Source organism: Schistocerca serialis, chromosome 1 (genome assembly GCF_023864345.2).
Source record: "Schistocerca serialis cubense isolate TAMUIC-IGC-003099 chromosome 1, iqSchSeri2.2, whole genome shotgun sequence".
In the NCBI taxonomy this organism is placed as follows: domain Eukaryota; kingdom Metazoa; phylum Arthropoda; class Insecta; order Orthoptera; family Acrididae; genus Schistocerca; species Schistocerca serialis.
The window spans coordinates 1025841083-1025858864 of NC_064638.1; the positions used below are offsets into that span (position 1 = coordinate 1025841083).

Below are 17782 nucleotides of genomic sequence, written 5' to 3' on the forward strand. Positions count from 1 at the left end.
AATTCAGCAATCACTGCTGCATTTTCTTGTACTTCAGTGGCCACTGAGCTTTGATGGCTACAGAATTCTTGTTCTTGACCTCCAAACCCCACTTTGTATGAGCACTTGGTATCAGTTTCAGGCTTTATTTCCCTTTCTGCCAAGTCAATCCAAATTACTGCTTCCAGGACAACTACTGACATTGCAAGAATAAATGCACTTTTAGCTTCTTCGACACTAAGAATAAGAGTGTGCATCAGTAATCACCTGTAATTAGACTTGAATTTGTGAAGAATAAGCCCTTGGTTCATGGATTATATGAGACTGGTTGAACCTGTTGGGAACCAAGCCAGTTTCACATTTGATAACTTGACCTTGTGGCAGGTTGCATTGTCTAGGAAAAGGAGAACTTGGCGATTTTCATTCTTCCATAAGACCACTCAGCATCCACACCTTTTTACTGCTGCATGGTGTTAATGGAAGCCTATTGACATCTATGTTTTTGAAACAATATGGTTTTGCAACATTTCAAATCACCAGTGGCTTCTCCACTTCATCTAATATGTCTGCTTGTGTCTGTATGTGTGGATGGATATGTGCGTGTGTGCGAGTGTATACCTGTCCTTTTTTCCCCCTAAGGTAAGTCTTTCCGCTCCCGGGATTGGAATGACTCCTTACCCTCTCCCTTAAAACCCACTTCCTTTCGTCTTCCCCTCTCCTTCCCTCTTTCCTGATGAGGCAACAGTTTGTTGCGAAAGCTTGAATTTTGTGTGTATGTTTGTGTTTGTTTGTGTGTCTATCGACCTGCCAGCGCTTTTGTTCGGTAAGTCACCTCATCTTTGTTTTTATATATAATTTTTCCCACGTGGAATGTTTCCTTCCATTATATTGATATCATTAATTTGAATCCAACAATTACGTTTGTTATTGTCACTGTTGCATTTCGAAATCTTTTCTGTCGTCTTATTTTCCTCTTTCTGTTTTTGCCAGTAGTTTCACTTTGTATTCACCTTCTCCTTTTTACCGTAATCTGCTATACTATTTTATCCCGCCTATATTATTATTATTATTATTAGCGAATGTCCCCATGGGAGAACGATAAGCAGGTGATTAACATTTCTTAATGTTCTTCTTATTTCCCCAGTATTTCTTCATTGCCTCCCCAAAGGCCTTCTTCCTTTCTTCGGTCCACTTTGGTCGGAAAGGTTTAGATTCCGTCTCTGGAGTAAACTTCCACTTGTCGATTTTTCTTCTGAATGTATCCCGGTCTGATGTGTTTGTTATGTCAATTTTTGCCTTTTTCAAATCCTTCTTAACTTCAGTTACCCAGGGTATTGTTGCCTTAAGTGATGTCATATAGTCCAATAGACGTTTAGTTAACCTGTTTCCAGGTAATCTGTCTATATGTCCATAAAACTTCATCCGCCTCTTCCTGATATCTGCCTCGATGTTTGATATTTTTTCGGTTGTCTCGGTAGTCTGCAGCCTGTATCCATCTTGTGTGTATCGTGGTCCTAGGATTTTTCTAATAATTTTTCTCTCTACTTTCTTAATTTCGTGTAAATCTAATTTTCTATTCAGGGAGAGTGTTTCACTTGCATATGTGACTGTTGGTTTGATGACTGTGTTGTAGTGTCTGATTTTAGTGCCTTTTGATAGACATTTCTTGTTATATATATTTTGAATAAGTCCGAATACTTTCTTGATTTTCTGTAATCGGTTTTTTTGTGCTATTTTCTCAAGTCCTGTTGGTTCAATAACTTCACCGAGATACTTAAAGTGCTTGACTCTAGTTATTTCACCATACTTTGTTTTTAGTTTCGAAATATCTAATTTTGAGCAGATGAATTCTGTCTTCTCAAAGGAGATTTGCAGGCCAACCTTCTCAGCACATTCTTTAAGTGTCTCAATTTGTTTTACTGCTGTTTCTTCACTGTCAGTTATAATTGCCAAGTCATCTGCAAACGCTAAATAAGGGATGTTCAATTTTCCTTTACCTTTTCCTAGTTCAATTGGCTTCCAAAAGCTTTGTTTCCTTAGTGTTATTTCCCACTCTTTCATAACTTTGTCCAAAACTATATTGAATAATAGTGGTGAGATCCCATCTCCTTGTCTTACTCCTGTTTTAATTGAGAATGGTTCCGAAATTTCCCCTCTGAATTTAATTTTTGATTTGGTTTCTGTTAGTGTTTGTTCAATTAGTTTTCGGGTTTTAGTGTCTAGGCCTCGTTCTTCGAGAATGTGACATAGAGACTGTCTGTCTATGGAATCGTATGCCTTTTTGAAATCAACGAATGTGCAGATTATTGGTTTTGACCTGATTGCTTTAATCTTTAAAATAGTTTTAAGGTTGAATATCTGTTCCGGGCATGATCTATTAGGACGAAAGCCTGCTTGGTAGTCTGAAATTGTATGTTCTAGTTGTTCTTGTGCCCTCTTTAGGAGACATGCAGATAGAATTTTGTAGGTAACTGGTAAAAGTGAAATGCCTCTGTAGTTGTTTACGTCTGATCTCTCTCCCTTTTTGTGCAATGGGTGAATTAGTGCACACTTCCACTCCTCTGGGATATTTTCTGTCTGCCAAATTTCTTTGATGATGCTAGTGATCTCTTTTAACGAATTTGGACCAAGGTTTTTCAGTAGTTCAGCTACAATTCCATCTTCTCCCGATGATTTATTATTTTTGAGTTTTCTAATGTGACTATAAATTTCTTCTTGAGATGGTGGTAGTGAAGTCTCATTCGTGTGTTCTGGTTGTAATCTGGGGAATCTTGTACTTGGTTGTGGGCAATTTAGGAGTTGTGAGAAATATTTAGCTAGTTCTTGGCAATTTTCTTTGTTAGTTAGTGCCAATTTTCCATTCTGTTTCCGGAAGCAGAGATTTTGTGGAGTGTATCCTTTGATTTGATTTGCGAATATTTTATAAAAATCTTGAGTGTTGTGGTTCTTAAAGTTTTCTTCAATTGTGTTTAGCTGTTCATTAAGGTATTTTCTTTTAGTTTGTCTAAGTATTTTAGACTCCCGCCTATATATATACTCAATAATACGTAACCCACTTCCAAACCATAACCAAAAAAATATTTTTTTTTTTTTGCCGCTTTCAGCACTACCGCCGCTATAATATCCACCGTTTCTGTTCACAAACAGCTCCTTTCACCTTTTAAACAACCATTTCGGCCAGTTCTAATAACTTTCGCTTTATTTCCATTTCCGTTTTTCCCACATCACTGATCATTTTTAGCCGCTTCCCACAGGTTTTAACGCCATTATTTCTTCGTCAGACAGTTGTTAGCCTCATTTTCATAATCTGCCACCACAATACCACTCCTTTTAATATACTACACGCAGTTTTTTCGAAATTTTCCCGAATTTCTCCGTCCTTTAACGTGTTTTGGCGGCAACACAACCACCTAACCTTTATGCACATCGTTGTCTACCAACCCAAGTCCAACATAGCCCAGCTGTAACCAACACCTTTTCGCCTTTTTTCATTCCAGATCTGGTCTTTAAATATGTCTGCTTGTGTCTGTATGTGTGGATGGATATGTGCGTGTGTGCGAGTGTATACCTGTCCTTTTTTCCCCCTAAGGTAAGTCTTTCCGCTCCCGGGATTGGAATGACTCCTTACCATCTCCCTTAAAACCCACTTCCTTTCGTCTTCCCCTCTCCTTCCCTCTTTCCTGATGAGGCAACAGTTTGTTGCGAAAGCTTGAATTTTGTGTGTATGTTTGTGTTTGTTTGTGTGTCTATCGACCTGCCAGCGCTTTTGTTCGGTAAGTCACCTCATCTTTGTTTTTATATATAATTTTTCCCACGTGGAATGTTTCCTTCCATTATATTGATATCATTAATTTGAATCCAACAATTACGTTTGTTATTGTCACTGTTGCATTTCGAAATCTTTTCTGTCGTCTTATTTTCCTCTTTCTGTTTTTGCCAGTAGTTTCACTTTGTATTCACCTTCTCCTTTTTACCGTAATCTGCTATACTATTTTATCCCGCCTATATATATACTCAATAATACGTAACCCACTTCCAAACCATAACCAAAAAAATATTTTTTTTTTTTGCCGCTTTCAGCACTACCGCCGCTATAATATCCACCGTTTCTGTTCACAAACAGCTCCTTTCACCTTTTAAACAACCATTTCGGCCAGTTCTAATAACTTTCGCTTTATTTCCATTTCCGTTTTTCCCACATCACTGATCATTTTTAGCCGCTTCCCACAGGTTTTAACGCCATTATTTCTTCGTCAGACAGTTGTTAGCCTCATTTTCATAATCTGCCACCACAATACCACTCCTTTTAATATACTACACGCAGTTTTTTCGAAATTTTCCCGAATTTCTCCGTCCTTTAACGTGTTTTGGCGGCAACACAACCACCTAACCTTTATGCACATCGTTGTCTACCAACCCAAGTCCAACATAGCCCAGCTGTAACCAACACCTTTTCGCCTTTTTTCATTCCAGATCTGGTCTTTAAATATGTCTGCTTGTGTCTGTATGTGTGGATGGATATGTGCGTGTGTGCGAGTGTATACCTGTCCTTTTTTCCCCCTAAGGTAAGTCTTTCCGCTCCCGGGATTGGAATGACTCCTTACCCTCTCCCTTAAAACCCACTTCCTTTCGTCTTCCCCTCTCCTTCCCTCTTTCCTGATGAGGCAACAGTTTGTTGCGAAAGCTTGAATTTTGTGTGTATGTTTGTGTTTGTTTGTGTGTCTATCGACCTGCCAGCGCTTGTGTTCGGTAAGTCACCTCATCTTTGTTTTTATATATAATTTTTCCCACGTGGAATGTTTCCTTCCATTATATTGATATCATCTAATATGTTTTCGCACAACAGTACAGTGGGCGTTTCCTTCGGCATTTTTCTGCCAGTGTCGAAATGCTAGAAATTTTGAAGGCAATGTATGACAGAACAGTCATGTTTCATCGACACTGAACATGTCTTTCGAGTCATAATTTGCTATTAGGTTGTACAGTATTGTCTTCTATTCATTGCTATACTTCCCTGCACATCTTTTGCTTCCACACACTTCATTCCACACAATACAGTGCCTAGCTTGAGACTGCCCAGCCATCCTGTGGATGCCTTAAACTCTGTATTTCCAAGCTCGTTAGTGAATTTCAGAGCCTCACACAGCTGCATGGGTCCAGACAAAGATAAGTTTTTTCCCTTGCACACTTTAAGAACCATTCCCACACTACCTCATTAAGTTCTTCATTTCCTGTCTTCTTCACATTTCTCTTCATTTGTCTGTTTCCTTTCATCCATTCATCCTGTATCTTAACCTTGTTTCTTAAAGCATTATAAACTTTTGTTTTACCCCACTGGAAATGCAACACTATTTTATGCACAGAGAGTTTGTCTTTCTAACTCGCCACGATGACCTTAATCATTTTGTTAAGTGTTAGTGATGTACTTTTTGTTTGACATCATGTTACCACTTATTGCTACTAGTCAACTGAAAATGGCAGAAAATAATGCAAGGAGTGCATTTCTTTAGAATGCTTGACCTTGCTGGGTAAAGCAGTTGTTTAAAGGAACCGTGCAGATGGCAGCAGAGTGTTTGTAAGTATGAAACAATGTTCCAGCATGCACCTGTATGCATCAGTAATAATTGTAAATGAGAAATGCTGACAGATTGCTCACAAACAAAACATTTCCTTTGACGCACCGACATTGCGCACAACTTGTTCATTGCTGCACAGAGGGGAAAGTTTTATGCCCACACCCACAGCGCAGTGCTGTGCCAAACCTCTTTTCATGGTTTTGTGCCACTTAACAGCATTGCCAGACTGTACAGACTTCGTGCCAAAAGTAGTGGCCCTCTAGAGTCATCAATAACTGATGTATATTGTAATACAGTAGTACTGTATAAACTCTTTTCCACATTATACAGTGAATTATTAATTAAGTCTTAAAATTTGCATTCTGCTTCCACATTAGGCACATTGCATTTTTTTACAAAAAATTAGCATACAAAAGCGTCTTGAACATATTGAGACTGAAATAATTGTACAATTTGGGTAGATTTCCGAATTAGTTCCACTTTTATCAAGTTTTACTATATTATCAAAATGTAGATAAGCAATATAAGGAAGTCTAGAATAGGTATAATATTAACTTTTTAGGCAGATATTTTTTGAATTAAACAGTTTGTAATTTTGCTTAGTCAAAACATATTAAAAATAATTTTTTCTCGTGGAGCTTCCTCAATAAAAGGGGTCATATAATAATAATAATAATAATAATAATAATCTTACACTTGGGTAAATACCACATTTAGTTTGTGCTTGAGTGAAATGATGAGAAATGTGTGTTCCTGTTGTGAGAAGGTAGTATGCAAGGTCTTGTAATTCACGAATACTGTGACGGAAAATATGATGAGAAACAATGGCAAATTTACAGAAAATCCAGGAGGAACATTCTAATTTCAGGTGACGTTAATTTATCCGTTCTGTAATTACACATCATATCGCCCAAGAGATACACTTGTTTGCACATTTCAAAACATTTCACAGGTGCAGTTTAATATGAGCCGACCCAAGATGTTTATTGTGTAGTGTCGTGTATCTGAAATTTAAATAAAATGACACATGTAAAGAAATAAATTTAAAATGTGTGTTTAAAATTACCAAAATAACTGTAGCTAGTGAAACCCGTCTGTTCATTTAACATGAATTCAGGCTTTGTGATTTTGTGGCTGTGTACTTCCAGTTGTTCTAAAAGGCCTAGGGTCTTACCATTGGCTTCACTGTGTACTACTACCACCAGATTGTTTTCTATTCTGTTGATTACATGTTTAGTTTCCAGCATGTGCTGTCTAATAACTGATTTTCTGATTTTTCAAAGTGGTTAAGTCCGAATGCATTCATGTGTTCTTGCAACAAATTTTGAGAGAGAGAGAGATGTGGTCTATACTGCAAGTTTTACATAATTTTGCCTACTCTTCCATACCAAACTGCTGCTATAAAGAAGCGTGGAAACAGATGTTAGTAAACAGCATTGTATTACGTTTTGGCACTGTACCTTTACCTCAATATGCGTGCAAAATCTGATTATGAAACTTTGCAAATATAAATTCAAAGTTTTCTTCAAGGGAGTAAAACTTCTTTGTAACTATGATGAAACTACCTTTTTTTCAGACAATTGCACAATGGCGGGCTCAGCGCTACCAAGACATGCCGGAGTATGAAAATTTCCGACAACTTCTGCAGGCACCTGTTGATGATGCTCAAGAAATATTACAGACACGTTTCCCAATGCCTCGGTACATTGATACAGAGCAGGGTGGATCACAGGTAAATAGGATGAAACTTGAACACTATTATAGCTTTCAAAACTGTGTTACTCTTTTACTACCAAAGAAATTGTATTTTACAGGCGAGATTTCTTCTATCAAAAGTAAATCCCTCGCAGACCCACAACAACATGTATGCATATGGTGGGGTAAGTTATCAAAGTTTTGTGTGTTGTTTTCTAGTTGTACAGCAGTTTAAAACTTATTACATTCATTTGATTTTCTTTAATCTGTAACTGCCATAACACAAAATCTGTTCTGTCTCAAACAATAGTAGTATTTGTACTAAGCACAGTATGTAATTGGAATGTACTGACTATACAGTGTGGGCAAATATGGTGTGATTGTATTTGCTCCCTTTTGTTTTTAAGAATTATTCCAGCTAAACAATGTAGGAGAATATTCAGGGATGTTATTGTCATTTGCATGTAGACCCTGCTGGACCACATACCCCTTTTGTGATTCGTCTTATGATCTTCTGTCCATGGACTATTTTTATTTGTAAAAATTTTTTTTTTTTTTTTTTTTTTTTTTTTTTTTTTTTTTTTTTTTTTTTTTTTTAGCCCCTTCACAATCTAAATCCCTGGCTGTACTAAGCAACAGTTTACCTTTTGACTGAAAATGTACATATCTGTAACTTAACACTGTTTTTATATGAGCTTCATTCAGGCAATTTTTAAGTTTCCAGAATGAGGAGACGAGATGCTGGCAGAATAGAATCTGAGAGGGTAGGTCGTGAGTCATACTGGGGTAGCTCAGTTGGTAGAACACATGCCAGCAAAAGGCAAAGGTCCCAAGTTTGAGTCTCGTTCCAGCACACAGTTTTAATCTGCCAGGAGGTTTCAGTTTTTAACTTGTTTGACCCACTGTATACTCTTTAATTTTCTGATGTATATCATGATATTTTTGTGTAATCCTCAATGTTGGGAGTCTCTGACTCTGTCCATAAAATTTTAGACTCCATTTTCTGCTGGTACGTTAGACAATGTGATGGGATGTCAGATGGATTGAAGTTCTGCTCACATGTAGAGCTCCATATTTGACAGTGGGTAGTGTCTTAATGTTTTGTATGTAGACATGCACCTTTAGGTGTAGATGCCCATGTTCTACCATACACTCCCTTCACTTTCCATAATCTAAACAAAACAGGTGACTGTAACATCTTTTGTTTGTCTGGGTTTTAATAGGATTCCTCTGTTTTTCACTTTTAGTTCTTTTTTTCAGTTCTGTAATAATTTTATCTGGAATGAGATTGGAGAGGTGTGGCAACACCCCATTCCTCTGTAAATCCCTTCTCAATTTAAAGGGCCACCAATATTTCACCCACATATTTTACTTCAAATTTTATGTCTATGAATGTATCATTTTTTTTATTATTATTATTATTATTATTATTATTACTACTATCATCATCATCCGCTTTTCACATGAGAGGTTACATTATTGGCTATGAGGTCTATCTGCTGCCGATTACTACCTTTTCCTGAGCATTAGGCATGGTGTTTTAAGTCATTTTACAATACATTACACATTAAATGTCTTGTGTTTCACCATATTTATTACATACACAGATTCTAGACAGCTCTCCAAGCTATGTGGTATTGATTTCAGAGCATGAATGATGACAGGGCTGACAACAGCTGACCTTGATGCTCTGGTCCTTGTATTTCAGTTTCTTGCTAGCCACCTTATCACTAATGTTCCCATTACATTGCTGTAAGACATCAGTTCAGGGGCATAATTCTTTATCTGGCTGATGTGCAACATCAGGCTTGTTAGTTGCAAGCATTGAGTTGATATGTATTTGTTGAACATATAGAATTGTTTTACATCCAGATGCTGTGACAGCTTTAGCTGAGTGATCATACAGTTCGTTGGAGTGATCTGGTACTCCTAGAGCTCCTCATACTTGCCAAAAATGGTAAGAATGCACCTAATTGTGGCTCTTGGTATTCATTCTTTGTCAAGATTGGGTAATCTTATAGTATGTGCTCTGTAGTCTCAGAGTGTATTCTACAAAGTCGACATCTATCATCTTGACGCTGAGTTTCATAATTACTCTTTCACAGTTCTTTTCCCTCAAGGCATGATCTTGTGTTTCCACTATTAGAGCTTCAGACCCTGTTCTCATTCTTCTGTGTTTAAGCCACAATGTGTGTGGTATATGTCATTATAAAATTTCTCCAGCCAGCTTGGGTACTAACCATGCAGGGATTTGTCTCCAGGTTTTTTCTATTTTATTCTGAGCCTCAGTTCTGATTTTACAAGACTTAGCAGAAGTGAGTCAGTGTCAGTACCTTCTGCATTCTGCAAGATCTTTCTTGCAGGCTTCTTAGTCTTGGCAATAATTTCTCTTTTTCCATTTGTTGTCTTTTGTTATTTGATACACTGATCATTCATGTGCTGGATCACATACGTACTGAAAACAAATAAGACATTATAGTATGTGGCCTCTGTTTGTACCAGTCCTTGCATTCCTTCCTTGAAATGTCACATGTAGTCTTTACTCTTATTGTTTATTACTTCACTTACATTTACCATCTTTACTTTTTAAGATAATAAATTGTATTACCTGAACAAAAGGCTAAAATTTTGACGTAATTTCTAATGCAGAAATGTAATAAATACTGGTATGTGCTGGTAAATTGTAAGTAATAAACTACATCAGAAGTATTAGGTGACTGACTCTTAGATAAGTAATAGAAATATGACTGAGTCAGAATAATTTTGCTTGTAAATTCTATATTTCATACGTGTAAAATTTTGGAGACTTCTATAGTAGCTATTTTGTTGTACTAAGTTTGTTTTGGATTTTGTATGATACTTCTAGATTTCGACTTGAATATCAGTATTGTAATTCTAGTGTATTATTTATTCTCAGCAGGCGACGCAGATCCCAAATGCGGTAGAGTCACGTTTTCATTATTATTATTTGGTGTTGGGGAAACTCACTGAATTTATGGGAATTTGGAGCATTCTAGTTTTTGGTCTCATTTACAATTGTTCATAAATGCTAAACTTTAACTCCATCAGAGTATCCTTGCACTTAACATGTCTGTTAATTTTTGTGCCATCTCATGCCTAGTTAGTGTAAGGTGGATAGAAGTGGAATTTGTCACTATTAGAGTGAAATGTTCCTGACTGTGTTTGGCTGCTAGAAACAATTCTCTTTTGTCTTGTGCACATATGATTTCCACATGACACCCATAGAATAGAGCAGAAAAATGTGTTCATGTTTGTCACTTTCAGTGCCTTGGATGTCAAGTTCACACTACCTTAGAGAAAATTATCTGCCCATTGGTTGAAACATTTCTGCCTCCATTATACAGCTAACAGTAAGGTTTCTTTGTTTCGTTTTTTTTTTTTTTTTTTTTTTTTTTTTTTTTTTTTTTTTTTTTTTTTTTTTTACAAATTATGGGTACCAACTGGAAAAAATCCATCACAAGAATACCAGAACAAAAGTCTGAGTGCAAAATGCCAGATAAAGTAATAAAAGGAGAACTGCTGGAATGACTTCACTATAGGGATGGATGAAGACTTTCGAGGAAATAGGAAGCTCCCATATAAAGTAATGATGAATAAAAGATGTGAATACCATATTTTTGATAATATAGGCTGCATTTTTTCCCTAAATTTTGGCTTGAAAAATCATTGCACGCAGCCAATAATCGAGATTTTTCACCCTCAGATCATAGATTGTCAATTTCAAAGTGACATATACACGTGCATTGTATTTTGAAATAAATACCATTGAAGTGGTGCAGTGTAAAGTCATGAGCTCTCACAAAAATACCAACTGAGAAGATTTCTCCCTTGAGGAGTGTTTTCTGATTAAAAACCACAATAGTGGCAGTTTTTATCCATCAGCCATAATGTTCCGCACTCCACTGTGCACCACTGCTTTTCAGCAGCATATGTACTTATTTGCACACTTTGTTCCTGTACATTGTTTACTGTAATGCTGATTGGCATATCAGAGTAGACCGGCATTAGGTCCGCATACCCTACTTGGGAATCCAAATAAAATCTTTTGTGTTGTAGTTGGATCACATAAAACTGAAAAGGTGTCAAACCGCTTTTGTAAGCTTGAGGCAATTTTTGCACAGTTACAGTTCCGTGAAAAACAGACAGATTATTTCGTGATGTAAATAGCTGAACTCACCTATATGAAACTTCAAATTCCATTGGCAAAATGTTTCTTTTACGTACTGTTCATTTCCGTATGGTCCCAAATCACAAAGTCTAACATTGATGCTCTGCACAGCTCAATCGTTATATGCAGTTGTCAACATAATTTAATGCCTGTATCATGTACGTCTTGGCAGTTGGCAGTACTTCATAATTGAAGGTATATTGCTGTTTTATCTGAAGCTCAAGCCACAGAATATGCTTAACAAAAATGATAATAACAAGGGCTATGAAGTATTGGAACAGGTCATAACTGTGTATGTGTGACAAGTCACTCTTACTCTTAGTTATACAGAAGTTGAAGAGGAGAGGGAATGAGATGCAGTTCAAAGTATTGTCTAATTGAATTTAGTAGTGTGGCATATATTTGAGATTTACATTTTACTTTAATCTCATGTCAAAATTCGTGCAAATATGGTATGTAAATGTCCTTGCTTCAAAAACAGACAGTGGAAGCTTAATAAGATCAGAGAAAGAAATCAGAGGTGAAATGGAGAGACATTTTGATATGTTGCTAAATGGAGACTGATCCATCAGTAAGATACACACAAAATAGGAAATATTCATTAACCTGGCTTGATGTTGATAGAAAAGTTCTGGGGAACATGGAAAGAATATTGTCATTGAATTTTGGACATTGAAAAAGTCCATGATAGTTTCCTTCGAAACAAATTCTGGGAATGCTTGGAACGTCTCAAGGTGCCAAAGTGTTTAATTGGAAAATTAAAGATGTTACACCAGAACTGCTGTGGCTGTGTCCAGATAGGTAGTGGACGGTCGAAATGGTTCTAGGCAAAGAGAGCTGTCCAGCAAGGAAGTGCCCCATCGTCATTCCTGTTCATAATAGTAAGGGACAAGATTGAAAAATCTATGTATGAAATGAGCAGTGAACCGAGTGTCCTAGTATTCACAGATGATGTTTTACAGGGAAAAGCAGAAACTGAGGTGCAGAAAAAGCTGACAGAATGGAACAGTTTGTTTAAAACTTTTGAACTGAAGATAAGCAACACCTAGACCATAGAAATTACCATCAAACAGGGAAGGAACAGGCTCAAACTTATATTTAAAAGATACAAAATGAGAATCAGTTTTCCATTTCAAATACATGAGAAGCCTAACTTCCAAAACAACAATATTAATCAGGAAATAGTCAGTAGTACATACGAAGAACCTAATTTTTACCCATACTTCATGCCAGTTCTCACTTAGTGTTGAGACGTGTACCCTACTGAAAAAAGCTACAGCAGAATTCGGGTGACAAAAGAGATTCATCAGAACTATGAACGAAAGTGCTAGAAAGGACAAGACCAAAAATCAGGTGAACAAGAGTATAGCTGGCAGCAAAGTGCCTGTTATTAGTGTAATAAAGAAACATAGCCTGCAGTGATACGAGCACATTACAAGAATGGATGAAAAATGATCTGCCAGAAAATATTTCAGAATAAATATCCAAGCCGAAAGACCACATAGAAGGATCATAAAATGCTGAGTAGATACTGTGAAAGCAGATGAGGAGGAGAGAGATTTCTAGAGAGCATGAAATGAAATGAACTTCCAGTGGGAAGATGTCCAGGAACAGAATATCTATGAAGACAGCAGGACATGGTGAGTGCATGTAACTATACCCAGGAAACTAGAGCTGGGAAATGGTGATGAGGAAGACTATATGAACTGGAAATAAAAATTAAACCACATTGTTCAGTGTGTGTACCCCTATACTGCTGCCACTTATAAAACAAAATTTCATTTAGGATATTTTTGTATATTGATAGTCCTTAATAAAGTAGTTTATTTCTTGCAATTTGTGTGTGTGTGTGTGTGTGTGTGTGTGTGTGTGTGTGTGTGTGTGTGTTATATTGAGGAGGAGCTTTTCAGTATGAAATATCAGAGAGGACTTCTTCCAAAAAGCTGTACTTAGAGTGGAGCCAGAAAGCTGTGTTTCTGAGGCACATGGTTCATGCTCAGAACATTATGAGTGAACTAGAATGCTCCAACAAATATGGAAATCTGAATTATTTGTGTCATGCGCAGTGATGGTGGGACCTTGTTTCATTGTAGTTTTGGGGAATTATTTGAGGCTGTTTTTGAGTGGTAGCTCTCTTCTTGTCTTTCTAAAGTAGTGCTAGTTATTGAACTGAACATAATAATTCTACTAACATCTACTGTTTTTCTTTATACAGTATGTTAGGATCATTCTAATCTGTTTTTTTCCTTCTCATACTTAAGTTTTGGCAATGCTGTACATAGCTTCAGAAGCCTGTTCTCTCTCTCTCTCTCTCTCTCTCTCTCTCTCTCTCTCTCTCTTTTTTTTTTGTAGAATATATTTAACAATTTTTGAGCATTGTATTATATGCAACCATTGATGGTGGTGAACACTGCTTACAAACCATGTGACAGTTGTTGAGCTCCTTTTGAACAAAGGTTTTGGACAGTACACTATGTGTAAAAGTGGGACAGTCTTAGACTGTCCTTGAAGTGCACAAATTAAAATTGGCCATTGTTCTCATATTGAATTTAAATTTGAAATGCCATGGCTGGAAAGACTTAAGTGCAAATGGAATAAAAATGGAGCTAATTACTTATTATTTAAATGAAACAAATTAATTATATCTAAAAACAAAGATGATGTGACTTACCAAACGAAAGCACTGGTAGGTCGATAGACCCACAAACAAACACAAACATACACACAAAATTCAAGCTTTCACAACAAACTGTTGCCTCATCAGGAAAGAGGGAAGGAGAGGGAAAGACGAAAGGATGTGGGTTTTAAGGGAGAGGGTAAGGAGTCATTCCAATCCCGGGAGCGGAAAGACTTACCTTAGAGGGAAAAAAGGACGGGTATACACTCGCACACACACACATATCCATCCACACATATACAGACACAAGCAGACATATTTAAAGACAAAGAGTTTGGGCAGAGATGTCAGTCGAAGCGGAAGTGCAGAGGCAAAGATGTTGTTGAATGACAGGTGAGGTATGAGTGACGGCAACTTGAAATTAGCGGAGATTGAGGCCTGGTGGGTAAGGGGAAGAGAGGATATATTGAAGAGCAAGTTCCCATCTCCGGAGTTCGGATAGGTTGGTGTTGGTGGAAAGTATCCAGATAACCCGAACGGTGTAACACTGTGCCAAGATGTGCTGGCTGTGCACCAAGGCATGTTTAGCCACAGAGTGATCCTCATTACCAACAAACACTGTCTGCCTGTGTCCATTCATGCGATTGGACAGTTTGTTGCTGGTCATTCCCACATAGAATGCATCACAGTGTAGGCAGGTCAGTTGGTAAATCACGTGGGTGCTTTCACACGTGGCTCTGCCTTTGATCGTGTACACCTTCCGGGTTACAGGACTGGATTAGGTGGAGGTGGGAGGGTGCATGGGACAGGTTTTACACCGGGGGCGGTTACAAGGATAGGAGCCAGAGGGTAGGGAAGATGGTTTGGGGATTTCATAGGGATGAACTAACGGGTTACGAAGGTTAGGTGGACGGTGGAAAGACACTCTTGGTGGAGTGGGGAGGATTTCATGAAGGATGGATCTCATTTCAGGGCAGGATTTGAGGAAGTCGTATCCCTGCTGGAGAGCCACATTCAGAGTCTGGTCCAGTCCCGGAAAGTATCCTGTCACAAGTGGGGCACTTTTGTGGTTCTTCTGTGGGAGGTTCTGGGTTTGAGGGGATGATGAAGTGGCTCTGGTTATTTGCTTCTGTACCAGGTCGGGAGGGTAGTTACGGGATGCGAAAGCTGTTGTCAGGTTGTTGGTGTAATGGTTCAGGGATTCCGGACTGGAGCAGATTCGTTTGCCAGCTTCATCCTGACCCACAACTTCTTCACTTTTGAAGGCCAGACATACCAACAATTAAAGGGAACAGCCATGGGTACCAGGATGCCCCCCTCGTATGCCAACCTATTCATGGGTCGCCTAGAGGAAGCCTTCTTGGTTACCCAGGCCTGCCAACCCAAAGTTTGGTACAGATTTATTGATGACGTCTTCATGATCTGGACTCACAGTGAAGAAGAACTCCAGAATTTCCTCTCCAACCTCAACTCCTTTGGTTACATCAGATTCACCTGGTCCTACTCCAAATCCCACGCCACTTTCCTTGACGTTGACCTCCATCTGTCCAATGGCCAGCTTCACACGTCCGTCCACATCAAACCCACCAACAAGCAACAGTACCTCCATTATGACAGCTGCCACCCATTCCACATCAAACGGTCCCTTCCCTACAGCCTAGGTCTTCGTGGCAAATGAATCTGCTCGAGTCCGGAATCCCTGAACCATTACACCAACAACCTGACAACAGCTTTCGCATCCTGTAACTACCCTCCCGACCTGGTACAGAAGCAAATATCCAGAGCCACTTCATCATCCCCTCAAACCCAGAACCTCCCACAGAAGAACCACAAAAGTGCCCCACTTGTGACAGGATACTTTCCGGGACTGGACCAGACTCTGAATATGGCTCTCCAGCAGGGATACGACTTCCTCAAATCCTGCCCTGAAATGAGATCCATCCTTCATGAAATCCTCCCCACTCCACCAAGAGTGTCTTTCCGCCATCCACCTAACCTTCGTAACCTGTTAGTTCATCCCTATGAAATCCCCAAACCACCTTCCCTACCCTCTGGCTCCTATCCTTGTAACCGCCCCCGGTGTAAAACCTGTCCCATGCACCCTCCCACCACCACCTACTCCAGTCCTGTAACCTGGAAGGCGTACACGATCAAAGGCAGAGCCACGTGTGAAATCACCCACGTGATTTACCAACTGACCTGCCTACACTGTGATGCATTCTATGTGGGAATGACCAGCAACAAACTGTCCATTCGCATGAATGGACACAGGCAGACAGTGTTTGTTGGTAATGAGGATCACCCTGTGGCTAAACATGCCTTGGTGCGCGGCCAGCACATCTTGGCACAGTGTTACACCGTTCGGGTTATCTGGATACTTCCCAAACCACCTTCCCTACCCTCTGGCTCCTATCCTTGTAACCGCCCCCGGTGTAAAACCTGTCCCATGCACCCTCCCACCACCACCTACTCCAGTCCTGTAACCTGGAAGGCGTACACGATCAAAGGCAGAGCTACGTGTGAAATCACCCACGTGATTTACCAACTGACCTGCCTACACTGTGATGCATTCTATGTGGGAATGACCAGCAACAAACTGTCCATTCGCATGAATGGACACAGGCAGACAGTGTTTGTTGGTAATGAGGATCACCCTGTGGCTAAACATGCCTTGGTGCACGGCCAGCACATCTTGGCACAGTGTTACACCGTTCGGGTTATCTGGATACTTGCCACCAACATCAACCTATCCGAACTCCGGAGATGGGAACTTGCTCTTCAATATATCCTCTCTTCCCCTTACCCACCAGGCCTCAATCTCCGCTAATTTCAAGTTGCCGTCACTCATACCTCACCTGTCATTCAACAACATCTTTGCCTCTGCACTTCCGCCTCGACTGACATCTCTGCCCAAACTCTTTGTCTTTAAATATGTCTGCTTGTGTCTGTATATGTGTGGATGGATATGTGTGTGTGTGCGAGTGTATACCCGTCCTTTTTTCCCTCTAAGGTAAGTCTTTCCGCTCCCGGGATTGGAATGACTCCTTACCCTCTCCCTTAAAACCCACATCCTTTTGTCTTTCCCTCTCCTTCCCTCTTTCCTGGTGAGGCAACAGTTTGTTGTGAAAGCTTGAATTTTGTGTGTCTGTTTGTGTTTGTTTGTGGGTCTATCGACCTGCCAGCACTTTCATTTGGTAAGTCACATCATCTTTGTTTTTAGATATATTTTTCCCACGTGGAATGTTTCCCTCTATTATATTAAACAAATTAATTAAATGCACGAACATCGGATGAGTGGATTGATGGGGATGAAACCAGTGAAGATGTAGTGATATGAAATGGTACGATGCTAACCATTAACATATGCTGCTTCTGTAGTCTGAGGGATCTGTAGTGACACTTGAAAATTTGTGCAAGACTGGGACTCGAATCCAGACTTTTCTGCTCATTGTTATCAGTCATCTTAACTGTTAGGCTATCTGTGCCATCGGAGTGATAGGTGAGAATATCAACAACGGTGAAATTTGAAATTTGAATGTGGCCTGGGGCTGCGCTCAGGTAACGTAATGGTGTTAAGGCCTGCATGCAATAAGTGGAAATTCTTGTTAGAGTTCTGATCTCTCATACATTTTCAATTGTAACTATAGTTTCTACTTTTATTGCTTAATTTTATTATTATGCTACCAGTTCTGAATGAGACAACACATATTCGGGTGTTAGTGCTTT

General features: G+C 39.0%; 1 protein-coding gene across 6 annotated transcripts in view; it reads left to right on the top strand.

Annotated features, from left to right (window-relative positions):
• Positions 1-17782, top strand: part of LOC126413654 (protein transport protein Sec23A) — a 120510-nt gene that overhangs the window by 75229 nt on the left and 27499 nt on the right. For 2 of the 6 annotated variants that reach the window (XM_050083282.1, XM_050083285.1), the window contains 3 exons: positions 7132-7287; positions 7370-7435; positions 10168-10191. In XM_050083282.1, the coding sequence (XP_049939239.1) occupies positions 7132-7287; positions 7370-7435; positions 10168-10191 (246 nt within the window). The remainder of the gene's footprint in view (positions 1-7131; positions 7288-7369; positions 7436-10167; positions 10192-17782) is intronic. The other 4 variants (XM_050083283.1, XM_050083286.1, XM_050083284.1 and 1 more) reach the window with 2 other exon arrangements.